Below are 19,353 nucleotides of genomic sequence, written 5' to 3'. Positions count from 1 at the left end.
GTAAGAATCTCTTGGGATCCCACCCCTCCTTAGAATTCCACCATAGGCTGAGTCCCGTAAAGTTGGCAAGTTTTATGAAACAACCGAAGATCACCAATAAATCACACCAAAATGCTCTGATGCTTTGACCACCCAAATATGTTCAAATATTGATAGCATCCATTGTTGTAAAGGAAAAACAAATAAAAAATCTAATTTAGCAATACAAGGTCTAAACTTCAGTACTGGACAATTGCTCAATGGTTCACATGAAACTGGGGCATGCTGGTCCTTTTGACAGTCCAAGACGCACTTCCATTCCATGATGCATGTCAACCGGACGGAATGATTCAGAATCCCTGGGATCTGAAAGGGTATAATAAGCATATCAGAACAGGAGTAAGGATCTGGAAAGATGATCAAGACACGTGCAGCTACTTTTTCAAGTATGCATGGACCATTGAATCATAAACTATCGACCAACTAACATGAGAAATAGATGAAACAATTGTAAATGCAACCATCTCTATAAAATGCATAGTTGAGAAACAGAGACAAAGCAAAAGCATCAAATGCTGCAAGTGAAGTTCACTAGTTCCGCAACAGAATGCATAGATACCCAGGACAAATAAATATAGAATGGCATGAGATATAGAAGTTCGCCAAGAAGATGATTAAGCATATTCAACTTGTTTCTAGCTAACATATACTTCATGAAAAATGAAGTCAGAATTTCAGTTAACCTCATATAATGCACTATTTCATATGATATAACATTGTTGTTCATCAGATAGCCATTCCTACCATAACGCAGTTTGAGATCAAGACTTCACAAGATTGTGGTTGGTCCAGCACTGGGTGGCCATCGGCATGTTAATACATTTTGCATATAGTTGAACAACAAAAAGCAACAAATGATATATGAATGAGTGAATTTTCTTATTATTAGATTTTTATGAATGTTACTGTAAAGTTAGAAGAAGGAAAATGTTTCCCTCCCTGCATGCAAAGCCTAAACATGGTTTAAAGGAAATGGAAATATGATAGCTAAGATCCCAAATGACCCTAAGTGATACATTATACAATCCAACGACCCAGTCTCTATCATCAAGGTCAAGATATTAACCTTGAGAAGAACTTTGTTATGCAAAACCATTAAGATAAAGATTATATCACATTACCATTCAGATAATCTTCAAAACCAAAACCTTCCAAAGTTCCAGTCAAGGCCTCTAAACCCACAAATGAAGACGGTATAGCTCCAGGTGGCCGTTGAAAAAATCTGCACGATATTGCCATCTTGAGAATTATACACAGCTCATATATAAGATTTAAAAATTTAAGTAGCCCAGGTTCAGTAAAGAGACATCAATTTTTGGCATCACTATGATAAATAAAACCCAACCATTTGAAATTCTAGGAAACGGGACAGAGAGAATGTATAATCCCACAAGAACCCTAAAGAGTATCATTTGAGGAACACATTACAATTGGCAAGAACCAAGAATCACTCACTAGATGGAAATAAGGAATAGAGCCATATGCCACTTAATTCGAAATCCCCCATGCCCATGATTTTACTTTCATTTGGCAGACTTATTGCCTTCCAATAACACCAGCATGCCATCTAAATACAGGAAAGATGCACATCTCAACAGGATATGATCTTTAAACAATTGCATCATCACCGTTGTCAACATAAAACTATACGACACCTGAAGTAGCCCTTGCTAAGCAACAAAACATTTAAAACAAGAATGAGAAAGGGGCAAAGGCTTAAAACCCCCCAACTTTTCTAGACTAACAAAAAGAACCAAAGAGCTTACAACAGTTAGATTTCAGCAAGAAAAGTTTATTTGGTGCCTTATCAGAAAGGGAAAGCCAAGTTTCACTTGCCGAGGCTTATTACTGTCTACTCCTTTTTGCCCTGTTCAATTTCTTCAACATAGAGTAAGCAATATAATTCAGTTTACTTCTTCAGTTTCTCAATACACAACTGCTGCAAAATCTCACTCTGAATCAACTATTAAAACAGCATATTAAAAGCCAAAGCTCTAGAACTGTTAAAAGAAGCCCCTATCGAACTAGATGCAAGTGCATTCAAAAATCCAAAAGTAAACCCTAATTCGCAACAATAGATCACTAGCTGCAATAATTCACTACAAGAAGAACTAAAAACAAAATCAAGTAAGAAACAAACAAACAGAAATAAAAAGACAGGAAAACACAAACTTGGAGAGAATCTGGCGGTCGAGCTCCATCTTCATCGGAAACGCTGCTCCATAAGTATTCGCTAGGATTCTCTTCTTCATGTCTTCTTGCCTAACCTTCGCCTGTTCATCAATATGCGAAAATATAAATGACAAAGAAAACAAACAAACAAACAAGAGCGAGCAGATAAATTCTGAAAAACAAAATTACAGAGCGGTAGGCAGATTCAAGGGGGTGAGGTTCAATAATGTCGCTCTTCACGCCGTGAATTCCATAACGGAGTGGATCGTCCGCACGTCCTTCGAGTGGTATCATCTTCGGCGAATCCATTACTACTATCTTTTCAGCTTTCCTGTTCCTCTTCGCTGTGGAAGAAATGTGAGCAATGGCGGAGAGAGGATATCTGACTATGAAGGGAAAAAAAATTCCGAGAAATCTTACTACACAAGAAAAACAATAGTTGGATGAATGTGGGCTCAGCAGGCCCAATAGTCGATGGTGATTTTAAATGATATTGGGTTGGGCCTTGAGACAACACACCTAATGGATTGAGCCATATCTCGGCCCATTGGTCCTGTTCTTTAGATGGTCCACTGTAACAAGAATAAGAGGGTGTTTGTCTGTTTTGGTAATATAAGCTCCGCAAAACATCTTATAAATTGTCTGCGACTTTATAAGATATTAAATAGTGTGTAATAAAATTTTGGGAGAATGAGCTTATAAGATTCAAAATTAAAAATATTATAAACTTATAAACTTCTTAAAAAAAGTACGGAGTTTTTTTATAAAATAAGATCTAACGTCTTAAAATATGTACGAGCTTATAAGAATTTTGAATAAGTTTAGCCAAACATTCTTTGAGTACTTATCATTTAATTAAGAAAAAATTGCAATTTCAATCCTGTAAGTACGGGAGTGGCAATTTTAGTCCAACAAGAACAAAATTTTGGCTTGTAATTTCAAAAATCCACTTTACCATTTTGGAAAATGTAAGGAGTTCTCGACTTCAACTTTGGTTATAGTAATTACAGAATTATCGTTACTAGAATCTTATAAGATACATAATTTTATTTTACTCAAACGTCATCTTTAAGACCCTTATAAGATACACGAATTTATAAGATATTTTGAATAAGTTTAGGCAAATACCATCCAATTAATGCATCATTTAGTTGATTAAAACTTATAAAAGATTTGAACTAAAACAAGAAGCACTAATCTAATTGAATATTAAAGAAGCTGCAGTGCTGGAGAGCAGTAGACACTTCTAACGTTGAACGAAATGCATTAATATGAAAAATATGTGTAGAAGGTTTGTTTGGGGATGGGATGAATATTAAAAGTATACTAAATCTGTAAAATAAACAAAGATAGATAGTGTACTCATTTTGTGTCAGAAAATAATGTATTGTGGGAATTTAGATAATCGCCAAATCCGGAATTGATGTATTCTCAAGTGTACGTTTTTCTGTCATGTTCTTGCCCTTCTTCGTGTCTTGTCCTCATCAATATATTTATATATATATATATATATATATGTATCAATATTGTTTATGTGCAGGACTATATATATATAGTACAAATTAAATAATTGTTGGACCTCTAAGTTGGTTTTAGAATAATACGAACTATGTTACGTATACGCATTGCTACTTCAACACTTTTAAAGAAGAGGGATGATAAGAATATTTGAGATTTTTTTTTCTTTTGTCTAAATTGTGTCTCAATATTCACTTACATATTATTATATTACAAATTCTTTTATAGGCTTATACACATCTTAATAATAATAAAGATTCGTAGACAAATTAAATATCTAAACAACAAATCTTGTTTCTGTGAGTTTTTGGTAAAATTAAATAGCCACAAACTTCTCTGGAAAATAAAAATGGATTTGAAATTTGCAGTATTTGAAACTAGACTAACATTCCCTTCAATTCCATATATGGTTCATTCATAATGACTGCTTTTGGCCTTCTCAAAATACGTCTGAAAGTGTTTTGGAAACCTATCAATACCATCATAGCAAAGAAAAATCATCTTGTTACTCTTGTTTTACAAAAAATATCACGTCTTCCTTGTAAAACTATTGACAAACTCTTACAGAATGATTGTGGATCAATGGAACTACATACATCTGCATACAAAAGTTGTAGAAATTTGCTTGCTCGCAAAAGTAGCAAATTTGGAAAGAGTTATTCTTTTTTGTCTAAATATAATAGACATGGTGGAGGGTTTTATGATCCCCATTCTTTATGGTATTATCACTAGAATAAACATTGTTGGTTACGTTTGTGTCTACCAGTACAAAGTTGCTTCTATCCAGCGTGGTAAGTTATAATGTGACAATATTATTAATAGTAGCTTTTATTGTGGGAAAGCAATAGAGAGCATGCCACCTTCTTCCTCCTTATTCTTGGTAAGATTTGTCGATATCTTCCACATTATTTTCGAATTGATATTCCCATGAATGTCCAGTCCTTTCGCATGCATAGCACTCAACATGATTTTTATCCTTGTTTCTCCTTCGATCATGGCCTATGGGAGAACTCTTATATTTGCACTGTCTTAGGGTGAAGTTCTTGTTTTTCTTGGCTCGACCTTCTTCTTTTCGAACAGCCACCCTTACGGCTTCGGCATCTACCACGACTTTGACCTCCTCCTCCTTTCAAAGTAGCATTTCCTTTAGGATTGAAGACAAGTTTTGCTCCACCAGCTTTATTGGCTCTTTTCATTAGAAAAAAATTTACTATTCGTCTATTTTTTAATGACTATATATGGACTAAAAGTCATTGTAAATAATTATTATATAAGAAAATTTTATTTTTATAGTCCTTTAACTTTATCTGCTATGAGTTTTAGTCTTATAAGTATATGCTCTTTTTTTTTTTTTATTAAGTCCTTTAAATTTCACAATTGATGAGAAATAGTCCGAATTAGGGTTTTGTACGCGATTTTCCTGCGAGATTTTGAAAATCAACCGAAAATTGCCCACGTGGCAAGCAGTTGTTGAATTTTTGGCAATTTATACACGTGTACAGCCACGTATAATAATACATGGCAATTAATGCTGATTGGCCATTACTTAAATAACCAAACCTCCAAAAGATTTATATAAAATTTTAAATTTTTATAATTTAAATAAAAATTACAATATAAAAATCAAATATATTTTACTAAGTATATTATTTACTATAAATAATATTAACTATATTTTTATATTATTTGTAAATTAATAAATAAATTTTCTTTAACTTTTTAAATTTTTTTCAACTTTCTTTTAAAAACTTAACTTTTTTAATTTTTTAAATACTTCTAATTAAATTAATTAATATTTAATTAACTTTTTTCCTGATATGTCGTCGATGACTATCGGTGGCCGCGCTCTCCCTCACCTATGGGCGACGGCCTCCATCGCCCCCTGTGCGGTGGATGCAGGGAGATTGGGGAGGAAGGTCGAGGGGGGTGGGGGGAGGGAGAGGAGGGGTGAGAGGTTAATTTTTTTAAAAACAATAATTAAATTTTATATGTTATAATTATACATATAATATAAATTTAAAATTTATTAATTTTTATTTCCTTTAGGACATGTTTAACATGTCTTTCCAACTCATATTCAAAGCCACATATGATTAAAACCCCCGAAAAATTATCCAACTCTGTTGCCATGTCATCTATCCAGCCAAAAATCAAAATTCCAACAATCGAAGGACTTTTTTCATTATTTTTGTAATTTAGATTATTAAATAAACGAAAGGCATACTTATAGAATTAAAATTAATAGAGGGTAAAATTAAAGAACGAAAGAGAATAAAATTTTCTTAATTGTGGTTAGATAAAACCAATGTAAAAACTTAATTTATCCACTATGAAAAAAATAAATATTTAGTCACACTCACAAATGTCACAACCAACAACCGTTGTGTGATCATGATAAATAATTATTTACTAATATTATTTATTTTTAACTATAAAAATTGGTCATAATTAAATATCACATTTTTTCTAATATCTTCATTCTTTCTTCATGGACTAATAAAGATCCATGAACTAGTCAACTAGGCATGGATTCTAGGCTTTTAATCTATAGCTACCACCACATAATTGAATTTTACATGAAAAAAAAGGGTAGAATCTTCTCTACTGCTCCCACATCTATCTTTTTTAACCAAATCGTTTCATTTAATTCACCATCACTAATACTCGTTAAATTCATTTACCTGCATTAAAATCGACTCAAACTTAGCCCTTAGAGTCTGTAACCACACATTGTTCACTTCATCAACGCTTACCCCTCGGAATTGTTTAGAATTTCTGGTGGATCTTTGGCTCTTGTCTGATTGATGGATTTTTTCAAAGATCTTTTTGACAACTTCACCATTAAATCCACTTTTTGACAATATTCCGACCAATTTCATCCAGCTGTCTTAACTGATAATACCAAAATTAATTGATTAGTCAATCTAATGCTCTTAAATTAAATACGGCTCAACCCAAATACATTAGGAAATGGAAAAAAACAATTTTAGTCATTTAACTTATATATAGGTGATCCGACTGAGATCGCGGGTCGCACTTTAGGTCGTCCCCTTCAGCTCCGGATCCTTAATAACCTGACAATAAAACAAATGTCACCTAGCCGGGGTGGATACCGGCACAGATGCTCCGACGCTCAAGTCAATACTGAGAATTATCCCTAGTAAAATATATTTTCTTAATCTTATGAAAGTGAAATTCGAATTAGACCAACCCTTGCACCTTTTTTCCTTCTCCTCTTTATACTGGTTATCTCCATATTCTTACGTGTCCTCTGCACGATCTTTATGCCCGCTCCCACGACCGCTCGTCCTGCTATCGTGGCCCACTTTTTACGGGCTTAAGATTGCCTTTAACCGTCTACCAAATTAGTGTGGAATACTAGGTCTAACTCTTTTTATCTCTGTCCCTCATACGAAGGGTATATTAGTCTTTCTCTATCCCCCTTCATCAATAGGATAGTATTTTTTATCTTGCACGAATTGAATTTCATTATTTTTAGATTAATTTGATCGAAAAATTACATGTGAGGCTAAATTACCTTTTTCATCCCATAAAGAAAGGAGTTTTCCTCTTCAGTCCCGCGGTTAACGCAATTTTTGTTTTTTTTCAACTTAGTCCCAAACTCTATTTTTCGTCAAATTTTAACGGAAGAATGGAGAGTTTAGTTAAAATATAGGACTAAAACGAAAATCCTGTAAATCATGGGACTAAAACGAAAAAGTCCCTTCTTTATGGGACAGAAAAGGTAATTTACCTTTGTTTTTTAAATTAATTTTAATTAGTTTAATTCAAAGTATATTATATTAAAAATATTAATATAATTATAATTTTACATATAGAATGATATTTTATTCTTAATAAATATCTATATTATTTTAAATTTATTAAATTATATAATTTAACAAATTTAATATTATATATATTATATAAAAACCTCAAATTGATTTATTAAATGATGATATTATTTTGGTCAAGACACCCACAGATTCTCCCAAACTCAGTTCCTGAAGCCTTTTTCAGACACTCCCACTACTCTCTAGCAATACCTTCTTACCACAAGTGTTAATTCTTCCCAATTTTTCTGTAATATTCAAGATCACAGAAATTGGATGCCTTTGATAATTTATATATTTGTAGATCCAATTATTGTATATTTATCTCTTTTGAAATCTTTTGCATTTTCTAACATAGTTTCAACAATAATTGTTATATACAATTTTCTTTTTGATTATGATATGAATGATATCTCAATACAAATCAATTAATCCAAATATAACCTAAGAGCTCCGGAACTAAAATTTGGCATTGCATTGCAGGTTTACACAAGAAAAAATATAATTTTTCGCCACTGTTAATTACTCTAGCAAAAAGAAGAAAAGCGTGGCAAATACAAATCAACCACGACTTTGCGATGACCATTGACCATTATTTATGCAAGTAGACTTAAAACATTAGTCATCGCCAAAACCATGACAACTATTTTGATTATGGATAAAAATTATGGTGAAAATTGATTAATTATGATAAAAAATTAAAATTTTATTTAATTTTATTTAATCATAATTAATAGTATTAATTTATTATAATTTTAAAATCATAGTCATTTATAGTGTAGTAAAAATTTAAATATTTGAAGTGTTAGATCGCAATAAACTAAAAAGACAGTGGAAAATATGTGCAAGATTTTGGAGGGGGCAGCGATATCTTTTCAACGGACATCAATCACTCTCCAGGTTTCACGGCGCAGGATGTCCAAACTAACCTTTCCTTCCTGCCCTAAATTTCACAGTACGTACCATAATTCTCAAACAGTGGATTTTCTGGTACATACATATATATATATATATATATATATACGATTCTACATATTGATCAACAAAAATTCTGAGTCAAACTTGGACACAAGGCTCCATGTAACCACTGAATATCGATCTCACGCAATCATAATACCTAAACATCAATATACAAATCGAAGAAATCGTCATTCAAGAACTCTATAAGTCGCTAGTAGTACTACTCTTTTCATTCTAATTCTTGCAGGCTTTTTCCTCCTCCCTCCATACCTCAATTCTCCTGCTCATCTCAGTTCTGTCTCTTCATCATCATTTGAAACTCAGAAATTGTTGATATTAAGGTTTTCTGCTGTTGGAAGCTCTGCTAAAATCACTGTTGCTGTACATTGCTGGGATTTAGTAGTAGTCAAAGGTATGGGAATTGCGTTGTTCTTACACTTACTACTGACTTTGTGTCGTCTGATTCATATTTGCACTAATTTTAGTTAAGGTTTTTCCTTTTTCCTTTATTTTTAAAAAAAAGAAATCCCATTTCAGTGCTTGTTTTAATTAGTGTCTCATGATTTATTTTGACGGGCTGCTTTTTTTGCTTTTTGGGAGACCTTTTTTCAGTTTAACAGAAAATGAACAATATTGTAAGAGTGGAAGAGAAGGGAAGTTTGATTTCCAGCGATCCAGGTAAGTGAAATGGACATTGAAACCAGCTTTCCTTGCAACGTACGAGGTGCATTCTTGATGTATATGTATATATATGTATGAACGTAATGTTTTGATTATGAGCACAAAGTCAGTATTGCATTTTATCCCTGTTAAAATATTAGTAAACAAAACACTTTCATAAAAAAAGGGAAATAAAAAAAAAACAATGCGACTCTTGAAATTTTGAGTAAGTTTGCTGCAATCCCACATAAGGGTCGCCCTGGGCACTTTTGTTTTTAATCGGAGTTTTCTGCCTATTAGCATGTTATGATAAGGAGGTCTGTTGCGTTTAACTCTATAAAAGTCTTGAAAATGCCAGTTTCATCAGCAAATTACGAGACAAATGATAGTTGTTGAGCTATATATTAAGACCATTTAACCATCGAAAAGATCATTAGTTAAATAGTAGAGTAGGATAATAATGTAATAAAAATTACACTTGTTATAATTTTGATCATGTCTTCAAGTATGTCTGTGTGTATGTGCTGTATTGATTGTTGTAGTGAGGTTTGAGTTCTAATGGTGAGACTTGTTATATTAGTGTGACATATATAAATTAGCATTGAGAGGAGGATATGTATAGCTAGCTAGCTGCATATGACTGCCAGAAGGGAGACAGTTGCCTCAACTTGGTAAAGAAGAATATATGCCATATATACAAGGCTAGCTAGCTAGAACCTTTTGCTATATACTTAACATAGATTAATTTTCACTTTGATTCTTCTGTTCTCGCAAATTTCTGTTGAAAATATAAAATGCAATCCGAGCGACGCAATCCATCTTTGGCAATCTTATTATCTTATAATGCATTATGCAATGTGCAGAACTAATAAAAGAATTCTGCTTCCTGTGTTTCATTTCTGACAAAAGTATTTAAGGAAATCCTCAAACATAAAAAGTGAAGGATGATTAAACTAGACGACGTTAACGAAAAGGGATACCCAAATGACCAAAAATGAGATGGGAATTAGCATGTCAATAGTGCTCAACTATGCCAAGAACTTCTCCCAGTTGATTTCACACATGATCATACTTCTCATCTTAATTAGCTTTGTATTCTTATGAAACAAACTGATGTTCTAGCTCGAGAGTAGACGGCAGACCCCAGTGCATAAAGAATGCAATTCTGGAACCAATCGATTATCTATCCTACGTCTCATCAGACTTAGCATGGATCATGTATCTTGAGTTGTTCTTCGCTACCGTTTTGTGAGCACCTCTGCAGGGAATTAGTGTGGTAGCTATATATGGCTCAAACATGCAATTCCTGCTTCTATAACCTACAACAGGACCTACCTAATTTGCAACTTCTTCTTCTCTCCACTCACACAATTTTAATTAAACAACTAGTGTTCAAACATTGCACTGAGCTGCAATATTATGTGTGTATATATATATATATGGCAAAAAAGAAATACAGAGGGGGGAAACAATTAATTAGTATAAGTATTTAGGCTAATTCTTACATGACAGGAAACATATATAGGACCCTGCAGCTTAATATTGATAACTTCATCATGACTACAACTTATAATTAATGATTCACCCATATCAAAAACAATTTAACACTTGACGCTGAATATTAAAGAGCCATATAAGTAAGCAAGTGAAGCGCGTTCGATTATTGAAGGTATGTATATCGGGAGACGTGATATTTTTCTAGCATCGAGTGATATTTCAATTCCCTGAGAAGGGTGATCGATTCATGCTGGACTCAAGAAATACACAGTTCTCCGAATTTACATATTATTACAAAGGATTGATGTTTCGCAAGCAAATTATATGTGTGTATATATATATATATATATATATATTTCTACACTTTGAAGATCAAGAAATGGAAAAGTTACTGCGGGTAACTAATCTTTAATGAAGTCTCAAATGTATTAGACCACATAAATACTTCTGCAATAAACAACTCAGTTTTTTATTTTTTATTTTTTGTTTTCTTGAATCATAAAGCACATCCAACCACCAAATAAACTTGGAATTTCTTATATTTGGGTACTGGAGGTGTTCGCATTCAGATCACGTACAGAATGTATCTACTTAAAATGACTTACTATCTCAAGGATCCTCTTGAACCGGGGAGACAATATGGTAGGTATACCTACGTACCACTCGATATGTTTCTTTTGTTATAAATTAATACGGATTGATCGTTTCACTAGCCGCCCGCCAACTAACTCAAAGTTGTGCTAGCTATTCGTTTTTAGTTAGATATTTATACTGATGATGGATGTAATTGGAAGATCACAGTCTATATACAGTGTGATCGATATAATTAATTAGTTCTTGCTATATAAATTGGAGTATTTCTGATCATGATTTTGATGTTATAATTAATTTGGGCCTTGTCTACTAGCTTTCATATCTTGGAATAATAACATCATTTTCCAATTTATTGATCTCAAGTGCACAGAAAGTGCATCAAATTCAGAAATGTATTGACAAAGACAACTTGAAATCAGTCCAAAGTGAGTATTGACTCTCATGTTTGTAATAGGACCATGGGGTATAAACCTAGTAAACCAGAAGAATTGATGTCTTTATGATATACAGTGAAGTAACATGGGAAAATAGTACTTAAATGCCCACCCACGAACATTTAATAGTAGATTAGATTGGAAATATTTAACTCCGGACAAAATTATATTACATTCTTAAAGGTTCAGATTGCTGAAGAAAAGAGGTAGCAGAACTTACATTCCTCAAGCACCAGATGAACAACATTAATATGTTGATCTTAATTAAATTGGCTGTAGAGAGTAGTACTCCAAGATTACTTTCCTAGTTGTTTGAAGTGCTGTAGACCAAGACAAATTAAAAAAAAAAAAAAAAATCAATTTTGATCTGATATATATGTATATTCAGTTATATATATGATTCTTGAATGGTCTTAACTTATAATTACCTGTGGTTGAACTTGTGCTGATCCAAGATGGCAGATAAGTTGGATTGTGAGGTGAAGCTACTAATATCCCAATTCTCAGTGACAGTATAAGGAGAAGGGATGCTGCAGTTCGAACTCGAATCCCTCCAAACCATTAGATTTTGTTGATGAAATCCGAAAATTGAGGGATGCTTCACTTTCCTCTTGATCACGATGGATTCTTGAGTTAGGTCTTCATTTGCAGCTGCAGCTTCATAGGTTAAGGGACAATGAAGATCCATATTCAACGAGGAGGAATTGTTGCTGCACGAATTCGAACCTGATATTTTGCAAACTTCAAGTTGATTGTTCATGTACTGAATTGGGATGGAAGGGTTGAGATCATAGCACACAGTACTATTTCTGCAGGTTTGATCAGTACTCAGCTGTTTGATGGACATTTTCTCTCTTGTTCTTTCCCTAGCCCTTGCTCTTGCCTTCACCCTCGACTCCTTGGCAAGGTTTACTGCTGTCTGCTGTGGATCCATTCCTCCTTTATTCTTTAGAATAGCTGATTTTCCCTTTGAATCTGCCCCATTCTCGAAAGACTCTCCAGACTCTTCCTCGCATTCAGAAGGAGAAGAAGAGCTCTTACCGCCCGAACCTGCATTTCGCTTCGTCTGCACCAGGTCTTTGATGGCTGTCTTTGATTTGGTAAGCAGCCAATCAAGGGTTTTGCTGGGCTTGTCGAAACCTAGCATTTCTTGAAGATCAAAAAACTTTCTTGCGATGCCGATGGACAGCCTAACTCTCCTGTCCCTTGGCCCTTGCGCGGTGTAGATTTTGCTGTGCCGGTCTTTTCTTGGAGTTTGTTTTCTTGAACCCATGTTTAAAAAGGCAGAATTAGGATCCCCTCCGTTCAGGCAGCTGCCGGGCAAGTCTTGATTGAACAAGGTAGCAGCGTCAAGAACCGGAGCATTGGCAGCCATGTAATGACCAGCCAGCATCTGGTGATGGTGGTGGAGCAAGATTTCGGCGCCATTGAGGTCAAAACTCGAAGTAGAGGCACGAGAATGGAGAGAGGGAGAAACCTGCTGCTGGAGCAGGTAATTGTTCTTGCTGAACATCTTTGTGGGTACTAAGGTAAACCCTATTCTTTCTTACAAAAATATCAAGAAAAGAAGTGTTGGGTGTCCCCTTATAATAGTTGTTGAAATTGAAGCATTTAATTTATATCTTTGGAAGGAAGTGAAGCATATGTTGGAGGTATGGAGGGAGAAAAAGGGTTCTCAAGTTGAGGTCAATACCTCTATCAGGTAATCTGCTGAAGACATACAAAAGTTGGCTTTTGCTTTATTTACATATAGAAAATGACTTTGCCTGAGAAAGACTGAAGGCTAGTGTGTAGGGAAGAAATGGAGGACGAAGATGTGATGAGCTGAGGGTGGAGATGGGGTTTTATTTTTTAACGTTGTACCCTTTTCCTTTAAACTCCCAAGAGAATTTGCTGGGATGGGGTATTAATTCATCACATAAACTACTCATCTTCTTGCTTTTACTACAATTTACTCATTAATTTCTACAGTTTCTTGCTATAGTCCTCCACTTCAGCAACGGTAAATCCGGCCGGAATAATAATCACTTGCTCATTGATTGTCCTTGGTCATGTACATTTTCGCAATAATAATCATTAGTTTAAAGAATATGATCAATTCGAAAACTTTGTACACTAGAAAAAAATTACTATTGACTATAATTTTAATAGTTATGAACAAAAACCATAATGAATATTTTTTATTGACCATTGACACAAAAACATAGATTTTTCATAAAGAAAAAGTTATTTGCCATGGCTTTTAGTTAGGATAAATGTTTTAGCCACTCTTGTAGATACCATGGCCAACAAGCTGTGATCAATGACTGTTTATTATGATTATTTTATTTTTAACCATGATAATTAATCATGATTAAATATTACATTTTTTGAAGTGGTACAACATGGGTTCATATTACAATACACGGATACTATATATATAATCATCTGGAATTCGAAGACTTTAACTTTCTTATAATCTTTAGAATTATATTATGAGTTCTTCCGATCATCACACTAAACCTAACATATTATACACGTTTTGCAATTTAGGATCGATGGATTAGAACATATACTTGTGTCCAATTCAGGAATATATCTAGGGCTTAATCACACAGGTGGGCAATTAATTATCAAAACAAACAAGAATCATATATATATATATGTATATATATAGAAGAGTTAATAGTTAACTAGTGTGTGAAGTGTGTGAAAGCAGAAGCAAGATTTAGGTTATCCAAGCAGGGGCCGTGAGCTTTTTGTGGGTGTGACCCTTGCATGTGTGGGAAAATAAAAGCTGTAATTAGACCTCTACACCTGCCTTTGTCTATCGCCCTACGCAATGGACAAATCCTACTTGCTTAATTTTCCTGTGCTGTCGTCCGAGGGGCCCCATTCGCATCGTGTCCTATTCACCATGCTTAGGAAAGAAACTCATCACCATTTGCAGTTAATAAATTCATAAATCTCTCCTCTCTCGCTGGTACGGTCCTTCTGTAATTTACTTCTTTCCCGACGGTAAAAAAACATAAATTTTTACTTTTTCCAGTTGTTGGAGTTGGGATCTTCACCTTTAAACATCTGTTCTTGAAGCCCTTCTGGAGGATGGAGAGTGGGTTTCTTCTCTGCAAAGAGGGAAAAAAATCAGGGTTTTCTTGGCGAAATTACGAACCCTAATTCTTGAAGGGTATACTTTTCTTGCCCTAATCTTCCATCCCCCACTCACATTCTTTCCTTCTCCCTCTTTTCCTGGTGGGGTAAAATTCTGGGTTCTTGAACTGCGAGTCTGAAATGTGCTGTTTTGTGAAAATAGGTCTGTTGGTTGTTGAAAACTGTAGTTGGAAGCATGTTTGGGGAGTCCTTAGGGGCCTGAGGCCCTGAACTGTTAGTTGGAGATGTGCAATAATCTTCTCTTTAATCTAAGAAGACAGGAACAGAAGCTTCATTTGTTTAAATTTTTGTGGGTGAAAAAGAGACACTGTTGTCTGAGAGAAGGAGTGGTAAGTGGATCATGGTAAGTAGTAAAATGGTGTCCGTGTGTGTGTGTGTGTGTGTGTGTGTTTAGATAATCTGGGAAAAGAGTCAGAGGGAGAAGGTGGGATAGGTTTGTGGAGTGGAGATGCTTACTCAAAGAATAAACCCTAACTGAGTGAAACTAGGTTATACAGAATTTTTTCAATACATTTCCAGTAACTTTTTTGTTTTTTCTTTCTTTTTTCCTTTCTTTCTCTGTGAAGAAATTGCTAAAATGAAGGGATGGATATAAGTTTGATTTACTTTTATTCTTGACAAGTTTGAAGGAATTGTTGAGTGGGTTCAGGTTTCTGGGTTAGCTTCATAGTTAATTTCTAGATGTTTTGGTTGTAATTAATGTTAATTCTCTTAATTAAGCTTTATGGTATGTGTTTTATATAGTAATATAATATTTAATTATGATTGATTGTCATAGTTAGTAGTAAATAATCGTAGAAAATAATTATTGACCAGTGGTTTTCATGAGGTGGGCTAAAACAATATTTGTCATGGCTTTTAGTCGTTGCAAATTATTTTTTCATAATAAAAAGTTAATTTTTTGCGTGAATTTTATTTAAGTCACTAATATTAAAAGTCAATAGTAATTTTTTTTCTAGTATCATTAATAATTTTTTATTAACATATAATAATTATTATCAAAGTAGATGAAAATTCCCACACTAGTAGGTCACACAAACCATCAACCATATTATGTCCATTTTTTAAAAAAAAAATCACATAATTACATCAATATCGATAAACAAAAAAAAGTACATCAAATCTGTCAATAAAGTTGAATTATAATAAACTAATATTACAATAATACTTACATCATATAAATATCCATTATAATACTTACAATAAATGAGATAAATATATACACATATATTTAGAGAATTTTAAAATCATAATTTTAAACTTATTTATAAAATCTCGATATTTTAGATTTATTGCAATAGTGATTTGTCAGTGAAGTATTGAATTGCCATCATAATATGACCATATTTATGTTGTTACATGAGTTGACATATGTCGGTAATGCATACCAACAATAAAAACATAAACCGATTATCAGCTCTACTAGATTCATGTGGTTTTATTGCAATTTTGGTCCATTAATTATATTTTTTTGTCACTATTTGAGTGAATTGATAATGAAAATCAAGTTTAAATAAAATATAATTAAATTACAAATAACAAATCATAATAGTATAAAAAAAATAAAAGTATATAATTTTCTAAAATTATATAAGGTTGAAAATGTATAAACTAATTAAAAATGCTTGAAATTGTGGATTTACTTTGAGTGACCAAATGTTCTATATAAATCTTATTTCTTTTATTTACTTTTTAGAAAGAAAATGACATTTAAGTTGATAATATATTTATCAACCAAATTAAGATAATTACTATGCACCTTCCCGCTTAATAATTCTGATGTTACAATTAATATTCTATGATTGGCATTGGTCATCTATTTATCTTTCTATTTGAGGGAATCGATTATAATTAGATCATAACTTTTAATTATCAATAATTACTATACGTTAATTATTAATATCAAATATGTGTAATTAATATTCAGTAATTATTATTATTATACTATTTATAAAGTATTATTAAAGTAAATTAATATCCACACATAATGATAAGACTCGATTTTCATAACCTCATAATCATAAGAGTTTAGATTCGCACGCCAATTATGTCAAGTCTCATCGGCAACTGATATCGTCTTACCTGCAGAGCAGGATAGTATTCATTGATCTCGCTCGAAATATGCGACCTCGAGTGGTTATCTCGATCAATGCCACGTATTATCCTAAGATCTAGTGATTGGGTCCTGATGATAAAACACGAACGTGAGGCTCGTTGGGTTCGCCCATGATAACGACCCTCCAACGCTCAAGTTAGACTTGTTCGAGGTAAAAAAATATGCGAACAGGAGAACGTAGGTCTAAAATATCAAATGTCAGTTATCTCAAAATGTAGTGTGTCGGGGTATTTATAAGGCCCACATGAATACTATTGTTTGGACCACGTGTCGCCATCGCAGGGATATGCTTCCCGATCGGACGGCTCTCCAAGTGCCGGAGTCTTCAGTCGTAAACGGGTTTGGATAGTGGATTACCCAACCCGCCTTTCGGATGCGCGGACCTTGAGCCGTCAAATGACAAAAATACCCCTAATTAAGGGTATTTTCAGTATTGTGCATTAAAATTGGGGTTTTCCCATCATTAATTAACCCTGCAAAAGAAAAAGAGGAAGGAAGAGAGTGGAACAACGTCTGCATTATCCTCCTTTAAACAGATGGAAAATGCGGTTTGCAGACATTTGTTCGTTCTTTTTCCATAACGTATCAGATCCTGTCCTGATTCCTGATTCCTGACTCCTGATTAATTAAAACTTCCATAAATGCAAAACCAGGAATTAATCTTCAATCAACAAATTGCAAATTTCAAATTTAATTAGTAAAGTTGATGTCCGTAATCACACTAGAGATAATTTAACATTTAACCATGGTATTAGCCATAGTTATAAATAAATAACTGTGATAAATAGTCATTGATCACGATCACGTAACGATTATTGAACGTAATTTTCGTGAGTATGGCTAAATTATTTGTCATTACTAAAAGTTATGGATAATCTAATTTTTTTAATTAATTTTTATTTAACCATGATTATAGTACATAACTGATAAAATTATAATCAATAGTAATTTTTCTTCTAGTGTCATCAGATTAGAAGTTTGAGTCGCACCGTCGACTGTAATTAATAACCGGTATTGGTTTATTGTAAATTATAATCGTGGTTATTGATTAATTAAATGTTTGATCTTGATAATTAATATAGTGATTTCATATCATCCAATCATTTAATTTCTTTTTTATTTATATATCCCGTTGAATATATATACACAGTAGTTGTGTAATTTATAAAGAGTATAGAATATATTAAGAAAAGAAGAAATTGAAATAAGGAATTTCTGGTAATTAATGTAGTATCAGTCTTTGTCACTGTTTCTCCTGTTTCAAGCTAAGAGACACGATTTTGAAGTTTTTGCTAAGATAGATGGGGCTTAAATAAGTTTTTGGTCCTATAATTTATATAATTTAATATTTTTATTTTTTATTTTTTTAAAATTGTAGAAGAGTGCTATAGTTTTTTAATATTCTGTAATTTTGATCTTTTCGGTGTTGGGTTTTTACAAAAGTCGTCAGAACAAATTAGGTGCGCCGCACATGATTTATTTAAATTGGGATTTTCTTTTGATTAATTCACTTTTGCCAATATGGACAAAAATTAAAAGAAAAATAACGTGGCACGTGATTTATTTCGAGAATTTTTGGAAAATTCGGCACAAAAAATAAAATTACAGGAGTTTTTTGCAACTTCTACAAAAGCAAAGAATAAAAAGGACAAAATTGCGATAGAGACATGATTATTCCTAAAAGTTTTGCAAAACTCGACATCGTAAGAGCCAAAATCACGAAATATCAAAAAATTACGAAATTATTTATAATTCTAAAAGAATAAAAGATAAAAATATCAAAATAACAAAATTAAAAGACCAAAATATATTTAAACCCGTAGATGCCATATGGCTTCTTTCGCACACAAACACTACTGTGCTTGGCCTATCACAAAAACATCAATCTTCTTAGACACCATATTTCTCCCACCATCAATCGTTATGATATAGTGGTTTACAATCGAACACATTTATCATATACTTAGATTTAATTTATTGACAAGGTATCTGATGAGGCCAAACATTCATCATAATTTATGTGTTGATTTTTCATAATTAGGTTTTGATTTTTGACAACAATGAAGTATCAATTATATATTGGGACCCTGGCCGACGACACACGTGACGAATGTGCAATTCTCCCTGACGAATCTGGTGAGTCTAACCCCTATTTTTCCTGCTTGGTTAGCTAATTTCTAATTAGGATTAAAGATATTTTTGGTCCTTTAATTATACTTATTTTTTATTTTAGTTTTTTAATTTTAGAATTGGAAAAAAAAGTTCTGTAAATTTTTTATTTGCTCAATTTTAGGACACTGTTGCCGATTTTTTTTGGAATAGTCGAAAATGGGACATGTTCCTCACGTGCCGATCTTAAATTGGCGGAAGAATTATAATT

At 33.1% G+C, this 19,353-nt stretch overlaps 2 protein-coding genes across 3 annotated transcripts; both read right to left on the bottom strand.

Annotated features, from left to right (window-relative positions):
• Positions 1–97: 97 nt before the first annotated feature.
• LOC105167492 (cyclin-B1-2) lies at positions 98–2,613 on the bottom strand. The gene is made up of 4 exons (XM_011087249.3): positions 2,401–2,613; positions 2,212–2,312; positions 1,161–1,261; positions 98–345 (listed from the first exon to the last, which is right to left on the bottom strand). The coding sequence occupies exons 1-4, from the start codon at positions 2,518–2,520 to the stop codon at positions 245–247; spliced, it is 423 nt and encodes a 140-aa protein (XP_011085551.1). The 5' UTR covers positions 2,521–2,613; the 3' UTR covers positions 98–244.
• An 8,955-nt stretch (positions 2,614–11,568) lies between these two features.
• Positions 11,569–13,578, bottom strand: LOC105167589 (transcription factor DICHOTOMA). 2 transcript variants are annotated; one of them, XM_088883085.1, is made up of 3 exons: positions 12,434–13,578; positions 12,136–12,358; positions 11,569–12,027 (listed from the first exon to the last, which is right to left on the bottom strand). In XM_088883085.1, the coding sequence occupies exons 1-3, from the start codon at positions 13,218–13,220 to the stop codon at positions 12,012–12,014; spliced, it is 1,026 nt and encodes a 341-aa protein (XP_088739211.1). In that variant the 5' UTR covers positions 13,221–13,578; the 3' UTR covers positions 11,569–12,011. The 2 variants fall into 2 exon arrangements, with proteins under 2 accessions (XP_088739211.1, XP_088739210.1); XM_088883084.1 differs by having other exon boundaries at positions 12,136–13,577.
• Between the last annotated feature and the right edge of the window lie 5,775 nt (positions 13,579–19,353).

This window comes from Sesamum indicum, linkage group LG8 (genome assembly GCF_026168435.1).
Source record: "Sesamum indicum cultivar Baizhima isolate 11 linkage group LG8, ASM2616843v1, whole genome shotgun sequence".
Classification (NCBI taxonomy): Eukaryota; Viridiplantae; Streptophyta; class Magnoliopsida; order Lamiales; family Pedaliaceae; genus Sesamum; species Sesamum indicum.
The sequence above is the reverse complement of the archived record's forward strand: the minus strand, read 5'-3'. Positions and strand labels throughout refer to the sequence as shown.